This window comes from Oncorhynchus gorbuscha, linkage group LG01 (genome assembly GCF_021184085.1).
Source record: "Oncorhynchus gorbuscha isolate QuinsamMale2020 ecotype Even-year linkage group LG01, OgorEven_v1.0, whole genome shotgun sequence".
Taxonomy (NCBI): Eukaryota; Metazoa; Chordata; class Actinopteri; order Salmoniformes; family Salmonidae; genus Oncorhynchus; species Oncorhynchus gorbuscha.
Genome location: NC_060173.1, coordinates 83849384 through 83873076, shown reverse-complemented (window position 1 = coordinate 83873076; position 23693 = coordinate 83849384). Strand labels below are relative to the sequence as shown.

Sequence of the window (23693 nt, the reverse complement as noted above, 5' to 3'; positions counted from 1 at the left end):
GCGTTTGAGAACACTCTGAAGTCGTGGGAGGACAAGCTGAAGTATGACAAACTGCCCTTGCGGCCTCACCTCTACTCCCAGCAGTCTGTGGATCTGGCCACTGAGGAGGAGGTAGCCCTCGTACAGCTGGTTGCCCGTGCTGCGGACGAGCTCATCACCAGGTACACACACACACATGCGACCACCTCATTTCGCTCCATTCTACACTATCTGTCCTTTATATTGAATACTGTACCTGTAAAAACCCTCTGTCAATCAGCAGTCAGAACTCTGCCCTCTGACTCCCCTCTCCAATCACAGGATCTGTGAGGCAGCCAAGACCAATGGGCTTCTAGAGCAGGAGCTTGCTCACGCTGTCAACGCCTCGTCACATGCTATCAACAAGACGCACCCCAAGTTCCCAGAGGTTAGGGACGTCATCAACAGGTTGTCTGTGTGATGGGAGGAGTGTGTGTGTGGGATTTTAGTTGTCTAATATCAGGTTTGTTTGTATTGCCTTGTCGCCAGAGTATGGCCAGGAACACAGCTATAGAAGTAGCCAGCAATGTGAAGGCTTTACACAACGAGACTGAATCCCTTCTGGTGGGACGGGTATCACTGGTGAGTTACAATCTAAGAAGATGTGCAGGGTCTAGGATCAGTTTAGCCTTCCTAAATCCTAACCTGAACTATTTAGGAGGGAATACGCCAAACTGACCTTTGATCAGTACCGAAGGACAACTTCGTCTTACACAGTCTCTCTACAGAAATGTATCCTTCCTGCCCAACTCGTGTGTGTGTGTGTCTGTGTGTGTGTGTGTGTGTGTGTGTCCATTCACAGCAACTGGAACCATCAGATGAAGAGTCTTTATCCAGTGCTCTGCAGAGTGTGGAGATGGAGCTAGGTAAACTCGTGGATATCCCCTGGTTATACCATATACTGCAGCCCAATGAAGATGAGGTGAGAACACACACACACCACACACACACACACACGCATGCACACGCACACACACTTCTAATCCTACACCTGTGTCCCTCTCAGGACCCCTCATTAGAGTATGGCAAGAGGAACAGTCGTAGCAGCATGTTCAGAATTGTGCCAAAGTTCAAGAAAGAGAAAGCTACCAAGAAGACCAGCCCTCAGTCAGGTACGTGTTGTTCTTCTGCGTCTCTCTCCACAGGCTTTGTACACGCACACACACACAACAAGAGTGTGTATATAATGTGTAAATATCACAATACGTAAGTAACTACATAGGTTTAGAACTAAGGTCTTTACCATCTCTATGGCCTACATATAGTGGTTGAAATGCATTATAACCACCCAGCGTGGTGTCAGGGATTGTCTCTGTGATCTCTGTCTCCCCGGGTCCACAGTCTGACCCAGCCATCCAAGAGCACCCCTCTTTTCTCTGTTCATGGTCTCATCCACCTGTCTACGCATGTACAGCAGGCACAAACCAAGGCCAACGACAGGGTGAGGGTGGTGGACGCAGGGCCAAAAACCCTGGGGTTGCCCAGAGAAAGACATTTTCTGTATTAGAACACCTTTTTGCCTTCATGACGACTGATACAACTGAACATTGACTGCATTTGTTTATGAATATTACTGGCAATTGAACATGAAAACAAGCCATTTCTACTGTAGGGTTTCTCGTCTCATAAACTCTCGTCTCATTGTTTTGGGGTGAAATGAGATATGATGCCAGACAGACAGTAGAATGGATACAAATAGAATGCCAGGGGATGGCTGGTCCTCTGCTTTAGGACCATGTCTGATATGTTGGGAGTGTGTTAGTCCTGCCTACAGTGAGGCAGGGCAAGGTGTTGATTGGGTGGGGCATTCCTGTAGGTTGCACAGGCTTCCACCTCCCTCTCCCTCCTACTTCCTGTACGTCTGTGTTCTGATTGGTGGATAACCTGCATGCCCTCAGCCTCTCTGGAAGGCCATTGGCCACAGCCCTGTTTTTCCAACCAACCAACCTCTGACATCTCTGTTAACCCCTCCTCTTTCCCGCCATCCGCTGCCGCATTTCCTCTCCCTCCCTTCCTCTCCTTCTCTACCTCTCCTCCTCTCCCTGTTTTCCTATCCCTCTATTGGGATTTTATCTCTCTGAGTGTGTGTATGTCTGTGTATACAAGCGTGTGTGTGGATGTGGGTGTTCTTCCCAATTTGTGTGTGTGTGTGCACGCGAGCGAGGGTCTCACACTGAGCGAGCCCCTTCTTGCTCTACATGTGTGTGTAGTGGAGAGATGGGGCACAGAGGAAGTGGGCGTCTGGTTGGAGCAACTCAGTCTGGGAGAGTACAGAGACACCTTCACACGCCACGACATCCGAGGCTCGGAACTGCTGCACCTGGAGAGGAGGGACCTGAAGGTACACACACACACACTCAAACATAACACACACCGAGACACACACACACACACTCAAACATAATGCACACACAAACGCTAATACACACACACACACACACACACACACACACACACACACACACACACACACACACACACACACACACACACACACACACACACACACACACACACACACACACACACACACACACACACACACACACACACGTTACCTCATCTATCCCCAGATCAACTCTCTTTCTCTCTTCCTCTCCGTTTCTCTCCATCTCTTTCTCTCTGATTCTGTTGGCCGTTAGTTGTCTCCCTGTTTGCTACTCTGTGCTGCACTGCTCTGCTTGGCTTCCTCTGTGTGTGAGAGTGTTGCTTACCTACCGCAGGAGACTGGCTGCAACTCACTAACCCCTCAGTCTCCGATGGTAATAATGTGCGAACTGGGAATGAGACAGGGCTGGGGGAATAGGGGAGGGAGGGCTGGGGGGTGTGGGAGGGGCCAGGAAGGGTAAAGGAGGGTTGGGGTGCCACCATAGACGAGACTAAAAGTTGTTTTAAGTATGAGCGACATAGTATTCACGGACAAAGGCACAGCGACTCCCAGGGATGCCGACCCAGGGGTGTGTGAGTGAACATGGGGGGGGTTGAATGGGGGCAAAGCGAGTAGGATGACTTTCTGACATTAGTAATAGACAACACATGCACACATCCATATGAGCAACAGGCCTACCATACCTTGGACTGTGCCAGTGTTTCTTTCTCTGTGTGTGTGTGTGTGTGTGTGTGTGTGTGTGTGTGTGTGTGTGTGTGTGTGTGTGTGTGTGTGTGTGTGTGTGTGTGTGTGTGTGTGTGTGTGTGTGTGTGTGTGTGTGTGTGTGTGTGTGTGTGTGTGTGTGTGTGTGTCCATTCCAAATCTGTGCCATCCATGTTGCTATGGAAATACCATCATTACCCAATGAAAAAAAACAGAATTTGATTTTTATTCCTAAACACTATTACATAATTATAATTTATCATATTTAGAAACATAGTAACATTTTACTTAAAGGTCCCATGCAGCTGTTTTTATATCAACGTGAAATCATTTCTGGGTAACAATTAAGTACCTTACTGTAATTGTTTTTAATAAAACAAAATAGCTTCTTAGTAATGGGACATTTCTCAAAACAATAATTTTGCTAGGACTGTCTGGGAGTGGTGATAGGATAACTGAAAACTAGCTGTAATTGGCAGAGAGGTTTGGAACTATTTTTGTATTGGTCTATAAACTCATGTAACGCATGGTGATGTCACCATGGAAGGCCAAACCTCCATCCCACCAAAACAGACGGAAATTTCAGGCAGCCTTTTCAAACAGCTCTTACACTAAAAGGGCATTATCATAATTGTCACAATTTCACAGTAATATTCCAACCTCTTAGTGTGGAAATATATATAAAACACAGTTAAATCACATTTTTGACTGCACTGAGCCTTTAACACTTACAGGTAAAATGCATTATGATGCAGTTATAATGCATTGTAAGACTTGTCATACGCATGTAAAAGGCTCTTCCCACTGGGCAAAAACTGGTTGAATCAACGTTGTTTCCACGTCATCTCAACAAACCCAAAAATATGTGATGATGTTGAATCAATGTGGAAAACTGATTGGATTTACAAAAAGTCATCAACATACTGGAATTTCGTTGTTTTTTTCTCCACCCAATTTATTACGAAAATGTTACTTAAAATGAACTTAAACATGACGTCTTTTTTTCCACCTCGTTTGACTACCCAACCAATTGTAAATCAAAACTAGACGTTGAAATTACGTCTGTGCCCAGTGGGTTATAATGCTTTGCAGCATGTAAGTATTAAACATATTATAATTAAGCAAAACGGCCTGAAGGGGTGTGATGTATATGGCCAATATACCACGGCTAAGGGCTGTTCTTAAGCACGACACAACGCAGAGTGCCTGGACACAGCCCTTAGCCGTGGTATATTGTCCATATACCACAAACCCCCGAGGTGTCTTGTTGCTATTATAAACTGGTTACTAATGTAATTAGAACAGTAAAAAATTAATGTTTTGTCATACCCGTGTTATTCAGCCAATCAGCATTCAGGGCTCGAACCACCCAGTTTATAATCCCTATTATAAGACATTTTGAGTGCCGAAAGCATGACATTTGGCTTTAATTGGTATTATCAAACTATCACACAGAAAATGGCCAAAGGATCATAAATACAAACAGTGGCAGCTACATGCTGTTCAGTAGCTCCACGTTTGAATATTTGCAATGGTTATTGAAAGGTAGGTACAGCACTACACATCTGTTCACACTGTCTGTTTTGTCATTGACCAGAAGATCTATTTTGTTACAGTACATGACCTGTTGCTTTGTAACATCTGGCACTATGAGACATATTCAGCACACATCAAGTGAAACGCGAATTACTGGCTGCCTTTAAAGCTAGATTCCTTAGTTGCTAAATCCATTTTTTGGACTTATATATTAATCCTATATACTTGTTGATTCCTGAAGTATATAACTCATAAATCCATTGTGGACTTAATTTAACTGTCATACCCCATCAGAACCCAACATATAAGATTGTTTTACTCCTATGTTTGTAAACAACTAAATATAAACAAACATTGTATAGCCTCAAAACATGGTTAAAACTATCATTTTTATATAATGGATGGTCAGTCTATGCATCCATAGCCCTGTCTATGAATTTGAGAGTGGTTACGTTTCTCCAGACCCATCCCGTAGCTTTTTACCAACTGCCTTGTTTTTGTTTGAACTCTGGATTCTAGCTTTAAGAGGTCCTATATAGTGATATACACTGAGTTCTATAAATATTTAGTTTTTAAATAGTAGAATCAATGTTCTTAAGATATCATCGTCTCTCCACAGGACCTGGGGATATCGAAAGTGGGTCATATGAAGAGAATTCTTCAGGGAACTAAGGACCTGGCTAAGACCGCCATGATTGACCTCTAACCCAGAAGTAGTTGGAGAGGAAGTGCCCCTCCACCACAGAGGAAGAATTTTGGAGCTCCGCAGGAAGAGCTGAATGCCTGGTATCTTGGGATGAATGGATGGATTTGAGCCTTTGGATGCATTTGGGAAGGCTGTTTCAGAGAAGCATTAGAACAGAAATGTTTTAGTGAGGCTGTGATTGGTGCCAAAATGGAAGATGGAACTTGAAAGCTGTTGACAGTGCAAAGAAGGAAGTCATGGATCTTCACAAAAAGCCATTTTTCTAAAATCATATTACCATTCATGGCACAATCAGGTATGCAACTTATCATCATTAGAAAAGTTTGATTGGTCGCCTGGCATCGTAGAGAAGGCCCAATCCAAGTAGCAACAAGGTGACTTCCATGAGTGTGTCCTACCAGCGGGGTGTGAGTGTGTCCAGTTCAATACCGTATGGCTTTGTGATTGGCTTTACTGGCCCTTTGCTTAACAGTAGATGGCTACAGATGCAACACGACAGTCACAATATCCTGCTTTCACTGTTTACACCAGAGGAGATGGCCCACGTCCCAAATGGCACCCTATTCCCTATGTGGAGCTCTACTTTTGAGTGGTGCACTATGTAGGGAATAGGGTGTGATTACAGATGTGCCCTGGGAGAAGGAGAGATGCAACATCACAACCTAAAGAGAGTGGAGCGAGGTCTCTGAAAACAGTGAGACATATGTTGCATGCTATGCCAGCTTGACTTTGGATATCTATTTGGAATTGCATGAATAGTGTTTCGATATTTTTTGGTGTAAAAAGATAACACTTGAACACGTTTTTTGTTTTGTTTTATATGACTTTAGTGTTATTATGCCATTTGTTACTACTGAAAGCATCATTTTGGTTTGAATAGAAAAAAAAGTGTTGGTGACTTCTATTTATTTGTTTTTGCATGATGATTCTGTGTCAAAGACCCATGTCGTGTGCCATATTTTAGTCATTTTATTGTACATGTGCTTTATTGGTAAGAAAACATCCGAATTTAAGACAAGTTATCAGATTACATATTAGGAGTTATGTTTTGTCATTTGACACGTTTTCTGTTGATGTGAAAATCAGTACCAAAGTGAATGTCCGAGACACTTCCGAGCTTAAATGTTAACTTTGAAAGTAGTGAAAATATTGTTATAATGTGTTTGAGATAAATATCAGTTACGTATAGAGGGAGTGAATTTGCTGGTTGTAAAAGCCAACAATTTCATATTTTTATGGAATACTTAATAGGCACTTTTCCATTTTGGGTGTTTGCAAAGATACATCATCATATCAGTAGATACATTTCACTTCAATCTTTAGCATTTCAACATTTCACAGAGTAACACTATGGTAGTGGGGATAGGAGTTATACATTGATTTAAGTAGAGCAGCTGAGGAGCAAAGGAGTCTTGCAAATGTGCAGCCTTTCTAAATTGCTCAGTGTGATATGTAATGTTAATAGGACACTTATTTTGTTAGATTGGTTGCATTACAGGGTATATTTGTATGTGATGCTAAGTATGCATTGTATATATGCAATCTAAACCAGTGTATGCATACACTGTTAGTAGCTATTCTAGTCCAATGCATTTTATAGATTGCTGACATGACATGAAGTGGCAACAGCTAACACGTTTTGATGAAATTGTTTATTCATTTGCGCCATAAACACCAATTGTAGATGATTGTTTTTGTTAAGTAGACTAATCTCTCCTGTATGTGTTTTAATGCTGTTGTATTTGAATGGAGGTGCAATACTGTAGTGGTTTTCATACAGTTTCTCTGACGAGTTGTTTCGCTGTGGGGAAAACCGAAAGGGTTTTGTATACACGCACGGGCTTTTAAATGAAAGAGCGTTTTTTTAACTAGTTAATTTCGATTCAAAAATTCTTCCAACATCTCAACTGGTTTTTAGTCTCGTTCCTCTGTGCTTCCAGGATGATTCTCAAAGCAGGGAATCATAGACTGTTGAACGGGCAGACCTGACTGTTGTTCTATGTGTTTCTACACCATCCCTTGTATATTCATTTACATCAGCTAAATACTTAGCAACAACTGTATGTTTATCAATTGGGTCCAATGATTATTATTATGATCATTTTTTTTACCTGGAACAAAACTGTTCATGTCAGGATCTTGGCTCGCTTTATTGTACAGTCCTCCTGTACCCCAATATCTACTATCAAATGGAAATAGGAAATGATCATTTCATGATCACATGGTAATTACATTTAGGCTTCTTTGGGATTCATTGAGAAAGAAATGAATCTTTTTGGTACCAGTTGGTTACCAATTGTGTTAATTTATTTGAAGTCGGCGCCAGAAAGTAGCTTGTATCTAATACTCCATAATTGGGCAGTGTGAATGTAGGACTGTAAAATAAAGCATTCCCTACAATATTCTTAGAGGGTGCCACATATCACAACTTGAAATTCCTAGTTTCCCACCAACCTCTCTTGCGGTGACTTCTTTAAGAGAATTGACATTATCAAGAAGCATATAGACTATCCTCACAGTCAAGTATTTTTTTAATAACATGAAACCAAATCATGAGGCCTTTAAATGTCCTGAAACGCAAACTTTTTTTTCTAGTCCTACCTTAGCAAAAAAAATAGTCTAGACAAAATAAATGTGCTTTATTGCAAGTATGATTGTTGTAAAAAATAATAATAATAATAATTCAAGTGCATAGCCCCAAGCTAGCTAGGTTCCTAACCAAAGATATGAATTAAACATATTCTGAACTTTCAATCTTTTATGAAATCCTAAGTACCCAACCCACAATTCTTGATCATTAAAAGTGTATGTCAGTCATTGTGTGACAGTCAGATGACGATCAGTTCTTTGTTTGTGCCACAGTCATGTCTTGTTGTCTTTAAGTGGCTTTGTGATGGGCTGGTATCACAGCCATATTGAATATGGATTCATTTTAAGTAGGCCTAGCTCTTGTTCTCAGAGTGGTTTAACATTCCAATACATAGTTCTGTATTCATATTCAAACCACATTTTCAGTAGTCTGAATTCAAGTGCAATCTAGGTAGTTTATGTCTGTGTTTTCAGCTCAAATGTGCGTTTTCTCACTGCAGGTCAAACTCAAAGCTTTAGTTCACAGGCTATGTGTGTCTGTCTGAAGGGTCTCTGCCTGGTTTTGCATGACTGTGTTAGACCCCACTCCAGGCTTAGAGACAGAGAGCGCTTGAGTTCTCCAACCTGGGGAGAGGTTTCCCGTACGCACAGATCTAAGACCAGCTTACCTCCCCCAATCCTTACCATAACCATTAGAAGGGGAAAACGCAAAACTGACCTTAGATCAGCATCCAAGGGCAACTTCAACCTACTCCATGTTTTCCAGTGTTGTGTATATATAATGCTGCAAACTGCCTGGTTTTCATAAACCAACCAAACCCTATGTGAGGATATTTTAGGATGATGGTCTATAATATGGTGGAAGAGAAGTGAGTTTCATTTGTTTACATTATGTTTACAATGGCACAGTTTTAAGAATACATATACATAGATATACAATATTTGCATATTTATTGCCTAAGGTTAAACAATATGATGATGTGTAACTGTGTTTTCATCTTTGGAATATAATGTTACAGTTGTGACCTGTGTTGCTATCTGGATGATTTTGGTAAAGTAGTTGGTCATTTTTATGACTAATAAGTGACTGTTTGCTGTGCCTTTTTATGGTTAGAATGCATGGTTAACTATTTATTACAATATGGAAGTCACTGAGATGTGTATTTTTGTATTCTGATTAAATAAATGGTTCAACTTTGTTGTACATTTTCTTAGGCGCCTTAAAAACAAGGCTACCGGTTCATATCTTCCTTCTTCAATAAAAGTGAAAGTGTACACAATGTGTTTCCTGCCTAGCCATAGACTGTTACCATCGTTACCATCATTACATATGGTGTTTGTTCATATTGTTTGTTGTTGTTTCATCACATGTTTTACAAAACCAATGTAGAGAGGACCACTCATATTGGCAGTTAATGTACTTGTTTACTAATGACCTGGTACTGGGCTATTTATAATCTGTTCCTGTAAAGTAGGCCTACATACAATTGTGTATATATTTAGGCCTATACACATAATCAAAAAACAGACATTCAAAAAACGAAAAGCATTAGGCTACATTTAGTAGGACAAAAGGGGTGGAGTTTGTCAAAGACTACAGACCTGTCTTGCGTGCTGGTACTGGTAGTGACAGTAGATTCTGAACGAGGATGTTCATGTTGAACTAATTGTATCGCTTAGAGAACTACAATGGCCTACCATGCGGAGGATAATGTGGGACTCATGCCTAGTGTTTACCGTTATGTCTCGCTTTGTAACTGCAAGTAGTCATGTCAGTATTAGGAGTTTACCTGTTGTTATTCGCGCTATTCTACAGGGACGGGATGAGATTGACCGCAAGCAGTTTGTCTGCCGCGGGCCAGATGGCACAGCGCGATGACGGCGATATTGTAAACTTTATTGTTAAGGGCGCAGCAGACCATCAAGTGGTTCAACAAATTCAGCATCAGGACCAGACAGCATCAGTCTACTCGTCAGGTATGTGTTAGCCAATCAGTTAATAGATGGAATGTGGCTCCTGGTTATGAATAAAGATCTTCAAAGTGTGTGGTGTTAAAATAATATTGTGTAAAGTGCATAGATAGCCAACGAACATTTTAATCTCGTAAATTTCATGATCATTTTTTTTACATCTTTAGAAATATTAAATGTGCATAGTATGCCATACTTGCATGGTAGGCCTACAGGTGAGGCAGCACAGGTTGGTTATATTTTTCATTATCCCTCCAGAGAACCTTTGAATGAGAGAGTCAGTTTAAATTGCGGTAGAATCCCCATTAGGAGTGCTGTAAGCCAAATATACCACAATGTAAGACATGCTGTGCAATGCATGTCTATCCATCTGCTGTTTGTTAGTCAGCAAGGAGAGTGAATAATATTTAGCAGATCATGTCATTCAGAGTGTGATTGAACTAGAACGAACAGCTCATTTCCAAAGCCAAACGTGTTCATTTTCATTTTGCTAGTCATGATATTGGTTTGGAGTCTGGACCACCATTACAGCATGATCCAAGGTCCTCATAGCATCTAAACAGCAGGCTGCCTACTTGTTTCCAATGCCGAAGGAATGACAGGCTTGCATTCATATTTCTGTTCAGAGTCTTTATGATTTATTCATTGTGTAGGAGTTCATTAGCATAATGCTTATTCACGTGCACTTCTCGCTCATTGCGTCCAATGAGGAACATTTATTCACAACGAAAGAACAAAAGGAACCTTTTATCATGTACCAGATGTTCAGTAGCCTTGTCCCAGATCTCTTTGTGCTGTCTTACAGCACAAAGAGGTCTAGGACCAGACTAATGGGATCAGGAATTTGATATTTTGTCCCACATTGAAGAGGCTAAGACAAGGACATGGATCATTTGAATTATTTGTTGAATTCCTCCTGGTGTGTCTCCTAACAGGGTCGCACTGTTTTATTGTCCTCTCTGCTGGACAACAAGACACACCCTACAAGGTCTTACCATAAACTAGCCTGGTCCCAGATCTGTTTGCTATTGCCTTGCCAATGACCATAGGGGCTGGTAAAATGGCACAAACAGATCTGGGACAAGGCTAACTGTAAGCACCGAAATGACCTAAATCTCAGCACCATTCCACTTTCCTATACATTTCAGTATGGTGTCTATAGGACAGCAATTTGACTTGGATTGTCCCGGTGATGTTGTGCAATTGTAGAGGGAATGGCTTAATCCCAACACAGCAGTGTCTGAACCGGAGCCATAGAGGATCAGTCTCCACAGGCCCATCTGCTCCTCCTATTGGTGTACACACACACACAAACAAACACACACACTTTCCTGCATGATGTAGCCTAATTCCCACTGAAACCATTTGATGTTCTGTTTCCAAGTCTCAAAATATATTCTACATATCATGTCATATGATTGGCGTTACCAACTATAGCTGGCTTCTCAATCTCCATCTAATTTGAGTTGATAGCAGGTGGAATCACATATCTAGCAATCTCTATTGGAATTATGACCTCATAGCCCGTAAACCCCCATTCTGTCCAAACCGTAAATCTCTTAGAAGTGGGCCCCAATTCCTCAAACAAGTAGATTATAGTAATCTGGCATTATTCACCTCCACTGCAGATTAAACAGGCCCTTCTGTCCTGTTGGTCCACTAAGACTGCTTGGTTGAACATGAGTGTGAAGTGGCTGTAGGGCAGGCTTCATCCCCTTCACATCTCTCCTTCATCTCTACCGATCTGAAAACTGCAGGACTGTTGAAAGGGATGTAATATAAGCCTACCCAGAGATGAATTGTCACCTGTCCACCTCTATAGAATCAGCCCAAAGAAAGGATTTGATAGCCGGACAATATCTTTATTAGCCTGTTTGCTGATGTAGCACAATGTTATCTTTCAAACGTCTTTATATAATTCTCAATAATCGGCCAAATTGAGTTTCTGCATCACATAGGTCCCGTGGTACAATTGAATAGACATCCACAGGGAAATCCTCAAATGTTTTTGTTTATAGTGTTCTTATTAAGGCCTTTTATGCTTTAATCAGGACTATATCATTGATTAAAAAATATTTCCAATCAGTGTTTTTTTTTTTTTTTTTTTTCACCTTTATTTAACCAGGTAGGCTAGTTGAGAACAAGTTCTCATTTGCAACTGCGACCTGGCCAAAATAAAGCATAGCAGTGTGAACAGACAACACAGTTACACATGGAGTAAACAATTAACAAGTCAATAACACAGTAGAAAAAAATTGGCAGTCTATATACAATGTGTGCAAAAGGCATGAGGAGGTAGGCGAATAATACAATTTTGCAGATTAACTCTGGAGTGATAAATGATCAGATGGTCATGTACAGGTAGAGATATTGGTGTGCAAAAGAGCAGAAAAGTAAATAAATAAAAAACAGTATAAAAACAGGTGGAAATGGGTGGGCTATTTACCAATAGACTATGGACAGCTGCAGCGAGTTAGCTGCTCAGATAGCTGATGTTTGAAGTTGGTGAGGGAGTTAAAAGTCTCCAACTTCAGCGATTTTTGCAGTTTGTTCCAGTCACAGGCAGCAGAGTACTGGAACGTAAGGCGGCCAAATGAGGTGTTGGCTTTAGGGATGATCAGTGAGATACACCTACTGGAGCGCATGCTACGGATGGGTGTTGCCATCGTGACCAGTGAACTGAGATAAGGCGGAGCTTTACCTAGCATGGACTTGTAGATGACCTGGAGCCAGTGGGTCTGGCGACGAATATGTAGTGAGAGCCAGCCGACTAGAGCATACAAGTCGCAGTGGTGGGTGGTATAAGGTGCTTTAGTGACAAAACGGATGGCACTGTGATAGACTGCATCCAGTTTGCTGAGTAGAGTGTTGGAAGCCATTTTGTAGATGACATCGCCGAAGTCGAGGATCGGTAGGATAGTCAGTTTTACTAGGGTAAGCTTGGCGGCGTGAGTGAAGGAGGCTTTGTTGCGGAATAGAAAGCCGACTCTTGATTTGATTTTCGATTGGAGATGTTTGATGTGAGTCTGGAAGGAGAGTTTGCAGTCTAGCCAGACACCGAGGTACTTATAGATGTCCACATATTCAAGGTCGGAACCATCCAGGGTGGTGATGCTAGTCGGGCATGCGGGTGCAGGCAGCGATCGGTTGAAAAGCATGCATTTGGTTTTACTCGTGTTTAAGAGCAGTTGGAGGCCACAGAAGGAGTGCTGTATGGCATTGAAGCTCGTTTAGATAGCACAGTGTCCAATGACGGGCCAAAAGTATATAGAATGGTGTCGTCTGCGTAGAGGTGGATCAGGGAATCGCCTGCAGCAAGAGCAACATCATTGATATATACAGAGAAAAGAGTCGGCCCGAGAATTGAACCCTGTGGCACCCCCATAGAGACTGCCAGAGGACCGGACAGCATGCCCTCCGATTTGACACACTGAACTCTGTCTGCAAAGTAATTGGTGAACCAGGCAAGGCAGTCATCCGAAAAACCGAGGCTATTGAGTCTGCCGATAAGAATATGGTGATTGACAGAGTCGAAAGCCTTGGCGAGGTCGATGAAGACGGCTGCACAGTACTGTCTTTTATCGATGGCGGTTATGATATCGTTTAGTACCTTGAGTGTAGCTGAGGTGCACCCGTGACCGGCTCGGAAACTAGATTGCACAGCGGAGAAGGTACGGTGGGATTCGAGATGGTCAGTGACCTGTTTGTTGACTTGGCTTTCGAAGACCTTAGATAGGCAGGGCAGGATGGATATAGGTCTATAACAGTTTGGGTCCAGGGTGTCTCCCCCTTTGAAGAGGGGGATGACTGCGGCAGCTTTCCAATCCTTGGGGATCTCAGACGATATGAAAGAGAGGATGAACAGGCTGGTAATAGGGTTTGCGACAATGGCGGCAGATAGTTTCAGAAATAGAGGGTCCAGATTGTCAAGCCCAGCTGATTTGTACGGATCCAGGTTTTGCAGCTCTTTCAGAACATCTGCTATCTGGATTTGGGTAAAGGAGAACCTGGAGAGGCATGGGCGAGGAGCTGGGGGGGGGGGGGGGCAGAGCTGTTGGCCGAGGTTGGAGTAGCCAGGCGGAAGGCATGGCCAGCCGTTGAGAAGTGCTTATTGAACCGTGTTACCTAGCCTCAGTGCAGTGGGCAGCTGGGAGGAGGTGCTCTTGTTCTCCATGGACTTCACAGTGTCCCAGAACTTTTTGGAGTTGGAGCTACAGGATGCAAACTTCTGCCTGAAGAAGCTGGCCTTAGCTTTCCTGACTGACTGCGTGTATTGGTTCCTGACTTCCCTGAACAGTTGCATATCACGGGGGCTATTCGATGCTATTGTAGTCCGCCACAGGATGTTTTTGTGCTGGTCGAGGGCAGTCAGGTCTGGAGTGAACCAAGGGCTGTATCTGTTCTTGGTTCTGCATTTTTTGAACGGAGCATGCTTATCTAAAATGGTGAGGAAGTTACTTTTAAAGAATGACCAGGCATCCTCAACTGACGGGATGAGGTCAATGTCCTTCCAGGATACCCAGGCCAGGTCGATTAGAAAGGCCTGCTCAGAGAAGTGTTTTAGGGAGCGTTTGACAGTGATGAGGGGTGGTCGTTTGACTGCGGCTCCGTGGCGGAGACAGGCAATGAGGCAGTGGTCGCTGAGATCCTGGTTGAAGACAGCGGAGGTGTATTTGTAGGGCCAGTTGGTCAGGATGACGTCTATGAGGGTGCCCTTGTTTACAGAGTTGGGGTTGTACCTGGTGGGTTCCTTGATGATTTGAGTGAGATTGAGGGCATCTAGCTTAGATTGTAGGACTGCCGGGGTGTTAAGCATATCCCAGTTTAGGTCACCTAACAGAACAAACTCTGAAGCTAGATGGGAGGCGATCAATTCACAAATGGTGTCCAGGGCACAGCTGGGAGCTGAGGGTGGTCGGTATAGCAGGCGGCAACAGTGAGAGACTTATTTCTGGAGAGAGTAATTTTCAAAATGAGTAGTTCAAACTGTTTGGGTATGGACCTGGAAAGTATGACATTACTTTGCAGGCTATCTCTGCAGTAGACTGCGACTCCGCCCCCTTTGGCAGTTCTATCTTGACGGAAGATGTTATAGTTGGGTATGGAAATCTCTGAATTTTTGGTGGCCTTCCTGAGCCAGGATTCAGACACGGCAAGGACATCAGGGTTAGCAGAGTGTGCTAAAGCAGTGAGTAAAACAAACTTAGGGAGGAGGCTTCTGATGTTGACATGCATAAAACCAAGGCTTTTTCAATCACAGAAGTCAACAAATGAGGGTACCTGGGGACATGCAGGGCCTGGGTTTACCTCCACATCACCCGCGGAACAGAGAAGGAGTAGTATGAGGGTGCGGCTAAAGGCTATCAAAACTGGTTGCCTAGAGCGTTCGGGGCAGAGGATAAGAGGAGCAGGTTTCTGGGCATGGTAGAATATATTCAGGGCATAATGCGCAGACAGGGGTATGGTGGGGTGCGGGTACAGCGGAGGTAAGCCCAGGCACTGGGTGATGATGAGAGAGGTTGTATCTCTGGACATGCTGGTTGTAATGGGTGAGGTCACCGCATGTGTGGGAGGTGGGACAAAGGAGGTAACAGGGGTATGCAGAGTGGATCTAGGGGCTCCATTGTGAACTAAAACAATGATAACTAACCTGAACAACAGTATACAAGGCATATTGACATTTGAGAGAGACATACAGCGAGGCATACAGTAATCACAGGTGTTGAATTGGGAAAGCTAGCTAAAAACAGTAGGCGAGGCTAATCAGCTAGCACAACAAACAGCAGGTAAAATGGCGTTGACTAGGCAACTGGGCCGACAGATAAAACAAACAAGCAGAATGGAGTACCGTGATTAATGGACAGTCCAGTGTGCGTCAGCTATGTAGCCAAGAGATCAGTGTCCAGGGGGAAGCGGTGGATGGGCAGGGAAGCTGGACTGGCGAGTGTTATCCAGGTTTAAAAAGAAACTAACAATGACTAAATAGCTTGTAGCTAGTTAGCTGGTTAGCGTCTGGAGGTTCTTGAGTGAGTCATAAAAATAAAATTAAAATTAAAAGTAATAGCGATTCCGTATCACAGTGGGTGAGGCAGGTTTCCGGAAGGTATAAACAAAATAACAATCAAAAAGAGATAGAAAGTTAATGGGTTCAGAGAGTGTTTGGGACGCGGTGATTCAGACGGTTAGCAGGCCTGTGCTATCAAGCTAACAGTTCGTAGGCCCGGGCTAGACAAGCTAGCCGTTAGCAGGCCGAATTAGCAAGCAGGGAGATAGCGAGGGCTAGAGAGTTAACCTTTGGGGGACGTCGCGATGGGGTGAGTCTGTTTATTCCTATTCATGCGGTGACATCGACAGACCGGTCGTGGGCCCGGGTAATTGTAGCCCAGGAGTATGCTACAGGTGCTCCAGTACGCTAGGTGAGCTGGAGACACAGCGTTTCAGAAAGCTCGCGGGCCTTGGCCAGCAGATGGATCTTTGGCGATGTCGCAACGGAAATGCCTGTTGAAACCACCTCGGACGATTATGTCGGCGGACCAGTCGTGATGGATCGGCGGGGCTCCGTGTCGGCAGTAAGGGTCCAGGCCAATTGGCAAAAGAGGTAATGTTGGACCTCTTCGGCTAGTCGGGAGATGGGCTTAGCTCGAGGCTAGCTCAAGGCTAACTGGTGCTTGCTTTGGGGCAGAGACGTTAGCCAGGAGTAGCCACACGGATTGCAGCTAGCTAGTTGCGATGATCCGGTGTAAAGGTTCAGAGCTTGCGGTAGGAATCCGGAGATGTGGTAGAGAAAAAGCAGTCTGATATGCTCTGGGTTGATGTCGCGCTGGTGTCCTAGTTAGCTTTGAAGACCGCTAGCAGTGGCTAACTGAGTACTAGCTAGTAGCTAGTTAGCTGGCTAGCTTCTGATGGGGGTTCCGGTTCTAAAGTATAGAAAAAGCAGATCCATACCACATTGGGTGATGCGGGTTGCAGGAGAGTATATTCAGCCTATTGTTGGAAAGTGAGATTAAAAAAATGTACGAAATATATACAGAAAAAAACGAGGAAAACTATATTTACACCAGACAGGACGGGACAAGACAAAACACACGTCCGACTGCTACGCCATCTTGGATCAATCTACATTACAGTATTGAATTATAAAAAGGAAAAACATTTGATCATTGAACTGAATTTATCCTTTGCTTTCTCCAGGCTCTGAATTCCCTCTGAAGGTCCAGGTCAATGACATGTCAACCCGCCACGTCCTGAGCCTAGCCACAGTGGAGGTGTATGTGAACTACACCAGGACCAACTCTGCTCTCACCACTGAGGATGGTAGAGTTTTTCTTTATGTGCCCTACCAACTGGGGTTACCCCTCACCATCGTGGCTAGCATGGATAGTTACCTGCTCACCCTGCTGCCCTGGAAAACCACCAGGATGCCAAGTAAGTGTGTGTGGTGTATGTGTGTACTCGTCGTGGCGGCTTGTCATTGCAGTAGCTGTTGAATTCTAATGTGAGATCGCCACCTAGTTTCTCAATGTAACAACTACGTAGTGACGGTGTGGGGATCAAATCAAGCAAGTGCCTCTGGAAAGTTTCACCGTGCCTTTTCCCTTCTGGTTTACTGCAGTATTTTCAGCTGTGACCATGTCCCTGTTGTCCATAAACCAAGGCAACATCTGGTGGTTTGACGATTCAGTTCTGATAACTGGCAAAACATCTGGTATGTATGTTGCGTCTTTGTTGTCTGATTTACTTTCCTGTTATCATCCATTCTATGATGCATTATTTACACTCCTAGGAAAAAAAGGTGCTATCTAGAACCTAAAAGGGTTCTTCGTCTGTCCACATAGGAGAACCCTTTCAAGAACCCTTTTGGTTCCATGTAGAATCCTTTTGAGTTCCATGTAGAATCCGTTTGAGTTCCATGTAGAACCCTTTTGAGTTCCATTCCTTTTACAGAGGGTTCTACATGGAACCCAATAGAGCTATACCTGGAATCAAAAAAGGGTTCTCCTATGGGGACAGTCGAAGAACCCTTTTTTCTACGAGTGTACGTACGGGTAGCTACTCTTATTCATAGGTCCTAGTTCTTGAACATAAGCTAAACATGGCCTTGTTTTTGTCATTTATCTTCTTAATTACCATATGTCTTTTCATCTGTAGATGCCTTGTCTCAGCCCAGGGTCCAGTTCCCTAAGAGTCTCCTGAACCTGACAGACAGAAGAAGCCTCTCCTCTTTCAGAGCTTACCTAACAACGCCTCAGCCTCCCGTTGGGAAAGACTGCTACGCCTACACCGCTGGCCTTCTCATCAACCAGTCAGGTATGTGTGTTTGTGTGTTTGTGCAGCTTTTCCAAACCACATTCGGAGGGAGATACAGAGCAAGAGACAACGGCCTACAAATTAGCAATACTGTAATGATAAGACCTTTTTCGTCGATCTTTTGTATTTTAAAGGTCTTAAAGTAAATGTTTTCTGTTTCAGGATACAGCAGCATTGAGTTGAGCCCCATAGCAGCTGTCAGTGCTCAACTCTTGTCCAATGGCAGAGAGATCCAGGTGACCGGGCCAGTGCAGATCACTCTACCCCTGGGGGACAGCTCTGGACTGCAGGCCTCTCATGCTGTGCCAGCCTGGTCCTTTGACCATACTACTGGTGGGTGTAGAGGTAGTTAGGGGAAGTTCCCCTAGACAATGATCTAAGGTCAGTTTTACATGTTACCCTTTAATGGTTAAGGTTAGGATTTGGGGAAGGATGGCTGACCCTAGATCAGTAGTTCATTCATGTCTTCAACACTCAACACTTCAACATTCATGTCATCGATATTATTCAGGTGCCTGGATGAACAGAGGACTGGGAATTATGAAGATGGAGGAGGGGAAGTTGTTTTGGACCTTCATGGCCCCTCATCTAGGCTACTGGATAGCAGCACCCATGCCTTCGATCAAGGGTATGTACTGTATGATAGGTAGCAGTTTCCCAAATCAACAAAATATTTGAGACCCTTCAGAACTCCTTAAAACTTCAAACCTTAAAACGCACCTCTGTTTATTGTATTACTTCATAATTGTATTAATTTTAGGCCCAGAATGCAATTCAACCATTGCTAGATATATTGAACTATACATTATTTATAGCTGGTGGTCATTTCCAGTAAGCAGATTGTCTATTGTTCCACAGTATATGAGTTATTTTTTGTGCTCTCATAATGCTTTCCAAACTTTTAACCAGACTCTTATGTGCTAATGTTAATATAGGTTACATGGGACATGCCACCCCTATGGACTTCATCTCCTACCATAGCTCCTTGATCGTGGCTGTGCTAGGAGGAACTCTTGTCCTCCTTGTTGGAGTTTTAGCAGTGATGCTCTGTTGTCGTAGGTAAGAGATGGATTCATTTTGTTGTTACCTCACTAATCTGTTATTGTTTAGACATTAATGGGCCAGATTAACCAAGTGAATTGACAAATCTCCAGTGTCATCAAACTGTTAATTGATTTTTTGTTTCACATTTGAACTTTTGTCAATATAGTATAGTATAGTCATCTTTTAACGATGTCAACTAATGTTATGATCTGATATCAACTGATTGTATATACCATAGTGATAGTGACCATTTGAAGCTGATCCACCTTTCAATGGTGGTCTGATTAGAAACATGTTGCATTTCCTAAGAGAGGTTTCTGTTTCGATCCACAAATGTTCTTCTAGGGAACCTAAGACAAAGAGGATCCACGCCACCAAAATGGCGTCGTTGGAGATGGACCAAACCACCACGACACATGACAACCAACTCTGCGAAGTGTCCTCTCAAGACTCCACCCACTCTGAAGACGTATCCCACCAATTATTAACGAGGAGGGGCGATGGCAAATTGGATGATTCAGCCACTTCCAAGTACAATGACGACTTCAACTTTTACATTGAGGGTACAGATCTTATTGGTCCAGAGTCCTCCAGGCCTTTGCAGCAGGCCCTTCTTGTCAACTGCAGTGACATTATGTGGACACGGGGCATTTCTGAGGGGATAAATCTACCTCTCTCTCTCAATGAGAGCTTGTTCCTCCAGGACAGACTGCTCCACTTCCACAACCAACCTGTGGCTATCCGCCATGCTCCGGGGCTTTGGAGCTCACCAGAGCAGCCCTCTCCGGGATGCAGGTCTGCCACCCTGCCCCGAACAGGTGGAATGTACGACCTTGGGCAAGGACAAACTGTGGGCATGGACAACCTCACACAGACTTTACCCAAGGCCCCTCTGGCCACTCTGGAGCGCTCCCAGGGGCACGGCAGGGAGGGGACTTCACAGGGACAGGGAGGGCTTCACGGGGACATCTCCACCTTCAAGCCAGAGTCCTGGAGCCGCTACTACAGCAGCCTCCCAGAGTCCGTCTCAGTCCCCAGCACGCTGAATGAGGCCAGAGGAAGAGGTGGCCACCGCCCTGGGGGTGGGCGTCCCTTTTCCAGTGAGCTCCAGGAAGCAGACCAGAATTTAGAGCAGACCCCCTCAGAGCTCATCAGGGCCAGGCCCTCTCCTCTCGCCCCGCGGGCATGGTTTGTATCCCTGGAGGGTAAACCAGCCGCAGAGATCTGCCGCAACTCTTCCTCCGTCACGGACTCCAAGAGAAAACGCAGGGTGGCAGGGGACAGCCGTGACACCAGTCTTGACTCTGGAGTGGATATGAGCGAGCCCAACAACCAGCCAACTGTTGGGAATAGGCAGACGATGCTGGATCGTAGTGGCACCTTTGTCAAGAGAGCCACGCTCCATATTAAGCCCCCCCTTCTCATCTCTGGTGAGGAATTGAACAAGGAGTGCAGCGGGAAAGGCGCCATGGGGGGCCAGACCCCAAATGATGACGCCACCCAGGGGACCAACCATGGTGCTAGCGGAACTAGTACCAACGTCTTACAGGAGAGAGGGGAGGGGCCGAGTGCTTGCCCAGAGAGACACTGAGTTCAGGGCTATATTCAGTTGTGGAATGCTCAGATATAAATATACAACGTAGAATAAACATGTCCCTCTGACATGAACAATAAATATTCATGTCAGTTCAATTCATGACATTTCTATCTGCAGCGCTCCACAACGTTTGCCTACTGAGTGTGACCTTGGGCCACCTCACCCCCAGGAAACCATGATAAGGACAATGACAAGAACCTGGCATCACATGGAGGAAAAGCCACTCACAAAGCTGAACTAGGAGCATGAGCTGAAGTTGTGTAGGGGAATAGTCATAGACATCAAATTGCACTGACTGTCAATACATGTTATGACAATGCCTAAAGGTGGTGTTGTACAATCTCTTGTATTCATCTGTCGAATGCAAACCCGGTGAAACTTAAAGGAATCTTAGTTTCACTTCACCTGTGCCATTTCTTACTCATAACATAGAATGCATTTGTGTAGGCTGCACCTTTACAAGCCCGCCATGCATGTCTTCACTTAAGTTTCATTGTGAATCTGCCTGTCTGTGATTGACTATACTTACATGAAGTCTGTTACATTCCAGGAAGTAAGCACACATTTGCCTCAGCAACATTTGAACTTGTCAGTACAAAAAGTTGTAAGGTCTCTAGATTTACGTTCACTGCCAGATTCTGCTCTGTTAGACATCCCGTCCTGTGGTAAATGATATCTTCCTGTCCTGTAGCCTTTGAACTGTATGTTGGGTGAGATGGCTGCTCCCGCTCTGTTGAAAACCAGCTGTTGTTCATCTAGTTCACGGGACTCTAGACTCTCATTCCACCTCTGCCACTTAAATGTAACTGCTTGTACTTGCTGGTACTTCACCACAGTCATGGTTTTATCAACTAAAGTCTATTATTCTTGTCGTCCCTAGATTTTGTACAATTTATAATTTATAATTTAAAAGCATTTTCCTTACAGCCATTTACACATACCCGACACTTGTAAAAATGTGTATGATATTTCAGTTCAACAAAGCAATACATAACTGGCAATATATTATCCACTATTGTGATACAGACACTATAGAAGTCAAACATACTATATGTCTTCAGAAGGGCAGACTACATAACAAAATGCCAATGACCAAAAACACAACCCGTTCAATGTTAATGTTAGTTTTTAATTTAGGTAATATACAGTATTAAGGGCACTTCTATGGAAACTTTGATCGCTTTCTCATTGTCACTCATCTTTGATTGCTTTTTAAAATAAAATAAAAGTATACATCAACATTTGTAGTGATAAAAACCATTTAGAAATACTTCAAATGGTTAAGATGAGAAAACATACAACTCTTACAGTAAAGCTTTTAAATATGTGTTACTATACAGTACATAAATACATAGACATAAGGCACCAATTTAATGGTCGGGTTTGCTGGTACAATGTTTTCATTACATGCTGCAAGGTCATTAGCTAACATGGCAAAAACGAATGTGTTTTGAAGCTTCAGTCAGCCCAACGGTGTATGCAGATTGCAACAGCACTGCTGATACCAGGAAACTGTGTCCCCATCATGTGTTTTCATGTCAGTGACATTGGTGCACTATTTCTCAATGTATCACCTTTCTCAGTATCTTTCTCTCACCTTTCTCAGTATCACCTTTTCTCTTTTAGGACCATCACGGCCCAACAACATGACATATTCTCCATCGATCTCTTCAATTTCAGGTAGACAAAAATATTGTGAAAGGGCTTTAACACCGAAAATGCTATCGATACATGTATCTTACCATAAGAATGTAATTTGATTTATCCTAAATCTATTTATTTTTTCTCCTTGTGAATGACAAACGTGAGTTTTTGAAAAGAAACCGCACAGCTCTGGTTAGCCAGGTGAAAAACGTGAAGGCCATTGTCGATGATCTGCAGAGTGGAGGTTGTCATGATGAAATGGCTGCCAACGTGAATGCCCAGTTGACACCACAAGAAATGACGAGGAAGCTCCTGGATAGCGTGACCAGCACCGGGGCTGCTAACGCCCTGATTCAAGCCCTCTTAACTCATCAGAAGGATGTCATGGATGACCTGATTGCTGAAAATGCTTGAAGAGGTCAATTGGTTCTTCATTATAATTTATCTACTTTTTACCTTTTTTATATCACTTTCTTATTCATCTTAGCCACCAGCCTGGTCTCATAGACTAGTAAACTTACATCTGGGACACTCAGAATAGTATAATATGCTACAGTACATTTGGTACTGTATGTTTACATTAAATGAATGTAGAGTGGTTGGTTAGGGTGGATGAGTATGATGCAACCTGTCAACTACTTAGCATGTTAGCTAACCCTTCCCCTAACTCTTAACCCTAATCTTAACTCCTAACACTAACCCCAGGCCTAGCTAACATTAGCCACAACAAATTGGAATTCATAACATATCATACGTTCTGCAAATTGTTAACATTACATATTGAAATTCATCACATGTCATACAAATTGTAATTTGTAACATATCATAGGAAATGGATGATGGACATCCACAAATTAATTAATACATTCCATACGAAAGGTAACATATCATACTAATTGGCTGTCCCAGATATATATTTACTCTGTTACGTCTACCCCTGAGTCCAGGCTGTTGCCACGTGTAATTATTGGTGGTGGTGCTATTTTTTATTGACAAAATCGGGACAATATAATCTTTTAAGGGAAACATTTCTCTAAAAAATGCAAGACAATATATTTTGATTATGTTGACGATGGTTCTTTACATTCCAAATATATAATGTAACGGTGCAGTTTGAAGATTTACCACCACATTACCTTTAAATGAAATGTTGTTGAACTACTTACGTTGTCAACCACCAAGAAGGAGAG

At 43.3% G+C, this 23693-nt stretch overlaps 2 protein-coding genes across 9 annotated transcripts in view; both read left to right on the top strand.

The window, feature by feature from the left end:
- Nucleotides 1–9215, top strand: part of LOC124043838 (diacylglycerol kinase eta-like) — an 86775-nt gene extending 77560 nt beyond the window's left edge. For 5 of the 8 annotated variants that reach the window (XM_046362895.1, XM_046362875.1, XM_046362932.1 and 2 more), the window contains 7 exons: nucleotides 1–161; nucleotides 301–406; nucleotides 508–600; nucleotides 821–940; nucleotides 1025–1130; nucleotides 2229–2359; nucleotides 5265–9215. In XM_046362895.1, the coding sequence (XP_046218851.1) occupies nucleotides 1–161; nucleotides 301–406; nucleotides 508–600; nucleotides 821–940; nucleotides 1025–1130; nucleotides 2229–2359; nucleotides 5265–5351 (804 nt within the window). In that variant the 3' untranslated portion in view covers nucleotides 5352–9215. The remainder of the gene's footprint in view (nucleotides 162–300; nucleotides 407–507; nucleotides 601–820; nucleotides 941–1024; nucleotides 1131–2228; nucleotides 2360–5264) is intronic. The other 3 variants (XM_046362941.1, XM_046362923.1, XM_046362913.1) reach the window with 1 other exon arrangement.
- Nucleotides 9216–9578: 363 nt separating this feature from the next.
- Nucleotides 9579–21768, top strand: LOC124020420 (protein FAM171B-like). The gene is made up of 8 exons (XM_046335695.1): nucleotides 9579–9917; nucleotides 17103–17336; nucleotides 17524–17616; nucleotides 18060–18218; nucleotides 18381–18551; nucleotides 18730–18846; nucleotides 19154–19277; nucleotides 19608–21768. Exons 1-8 carry the CDS (start codon nucleotides 9710–9712, stop codon nucleotides 20851–20853), a joined length of 2352 nt encoding a protein of 783 aa, XP_046191651.1. The 5' UTR covers nucleotides 9579–9709; the 3' UTR covers nucleotides 20854–21768.
- The last annotated feature ends 1925 nt before the right edge of the window (nucleotides 21769–23693 follow it).

Excerpts from the sequence above, each read along its gene's own strand:
- LOC124020420 (XM_046335695.1), top strand. The coding sequence starts at position 9,710 with ATGTCAGTATTAGGAGTTTACCTGTTGTTATTCGCGCTATTCTACAGG. Across the intron at positions 9,918-17,102 it reads AGCATCAGTCTACTCGTCAG|GCTCTGAATTCCCTCTGAAG; the intron begins GTATGTGTTAGC and ends TGCTTTCTCCAG. Across the intron at positions 18,219-18,380 it reads CCTTCTCATCAACCAGTCAG|GATACAGCAGCATTGAGTTG; the intron begins GTATGTGTGTTT and ends TTTCTGTTTCAG.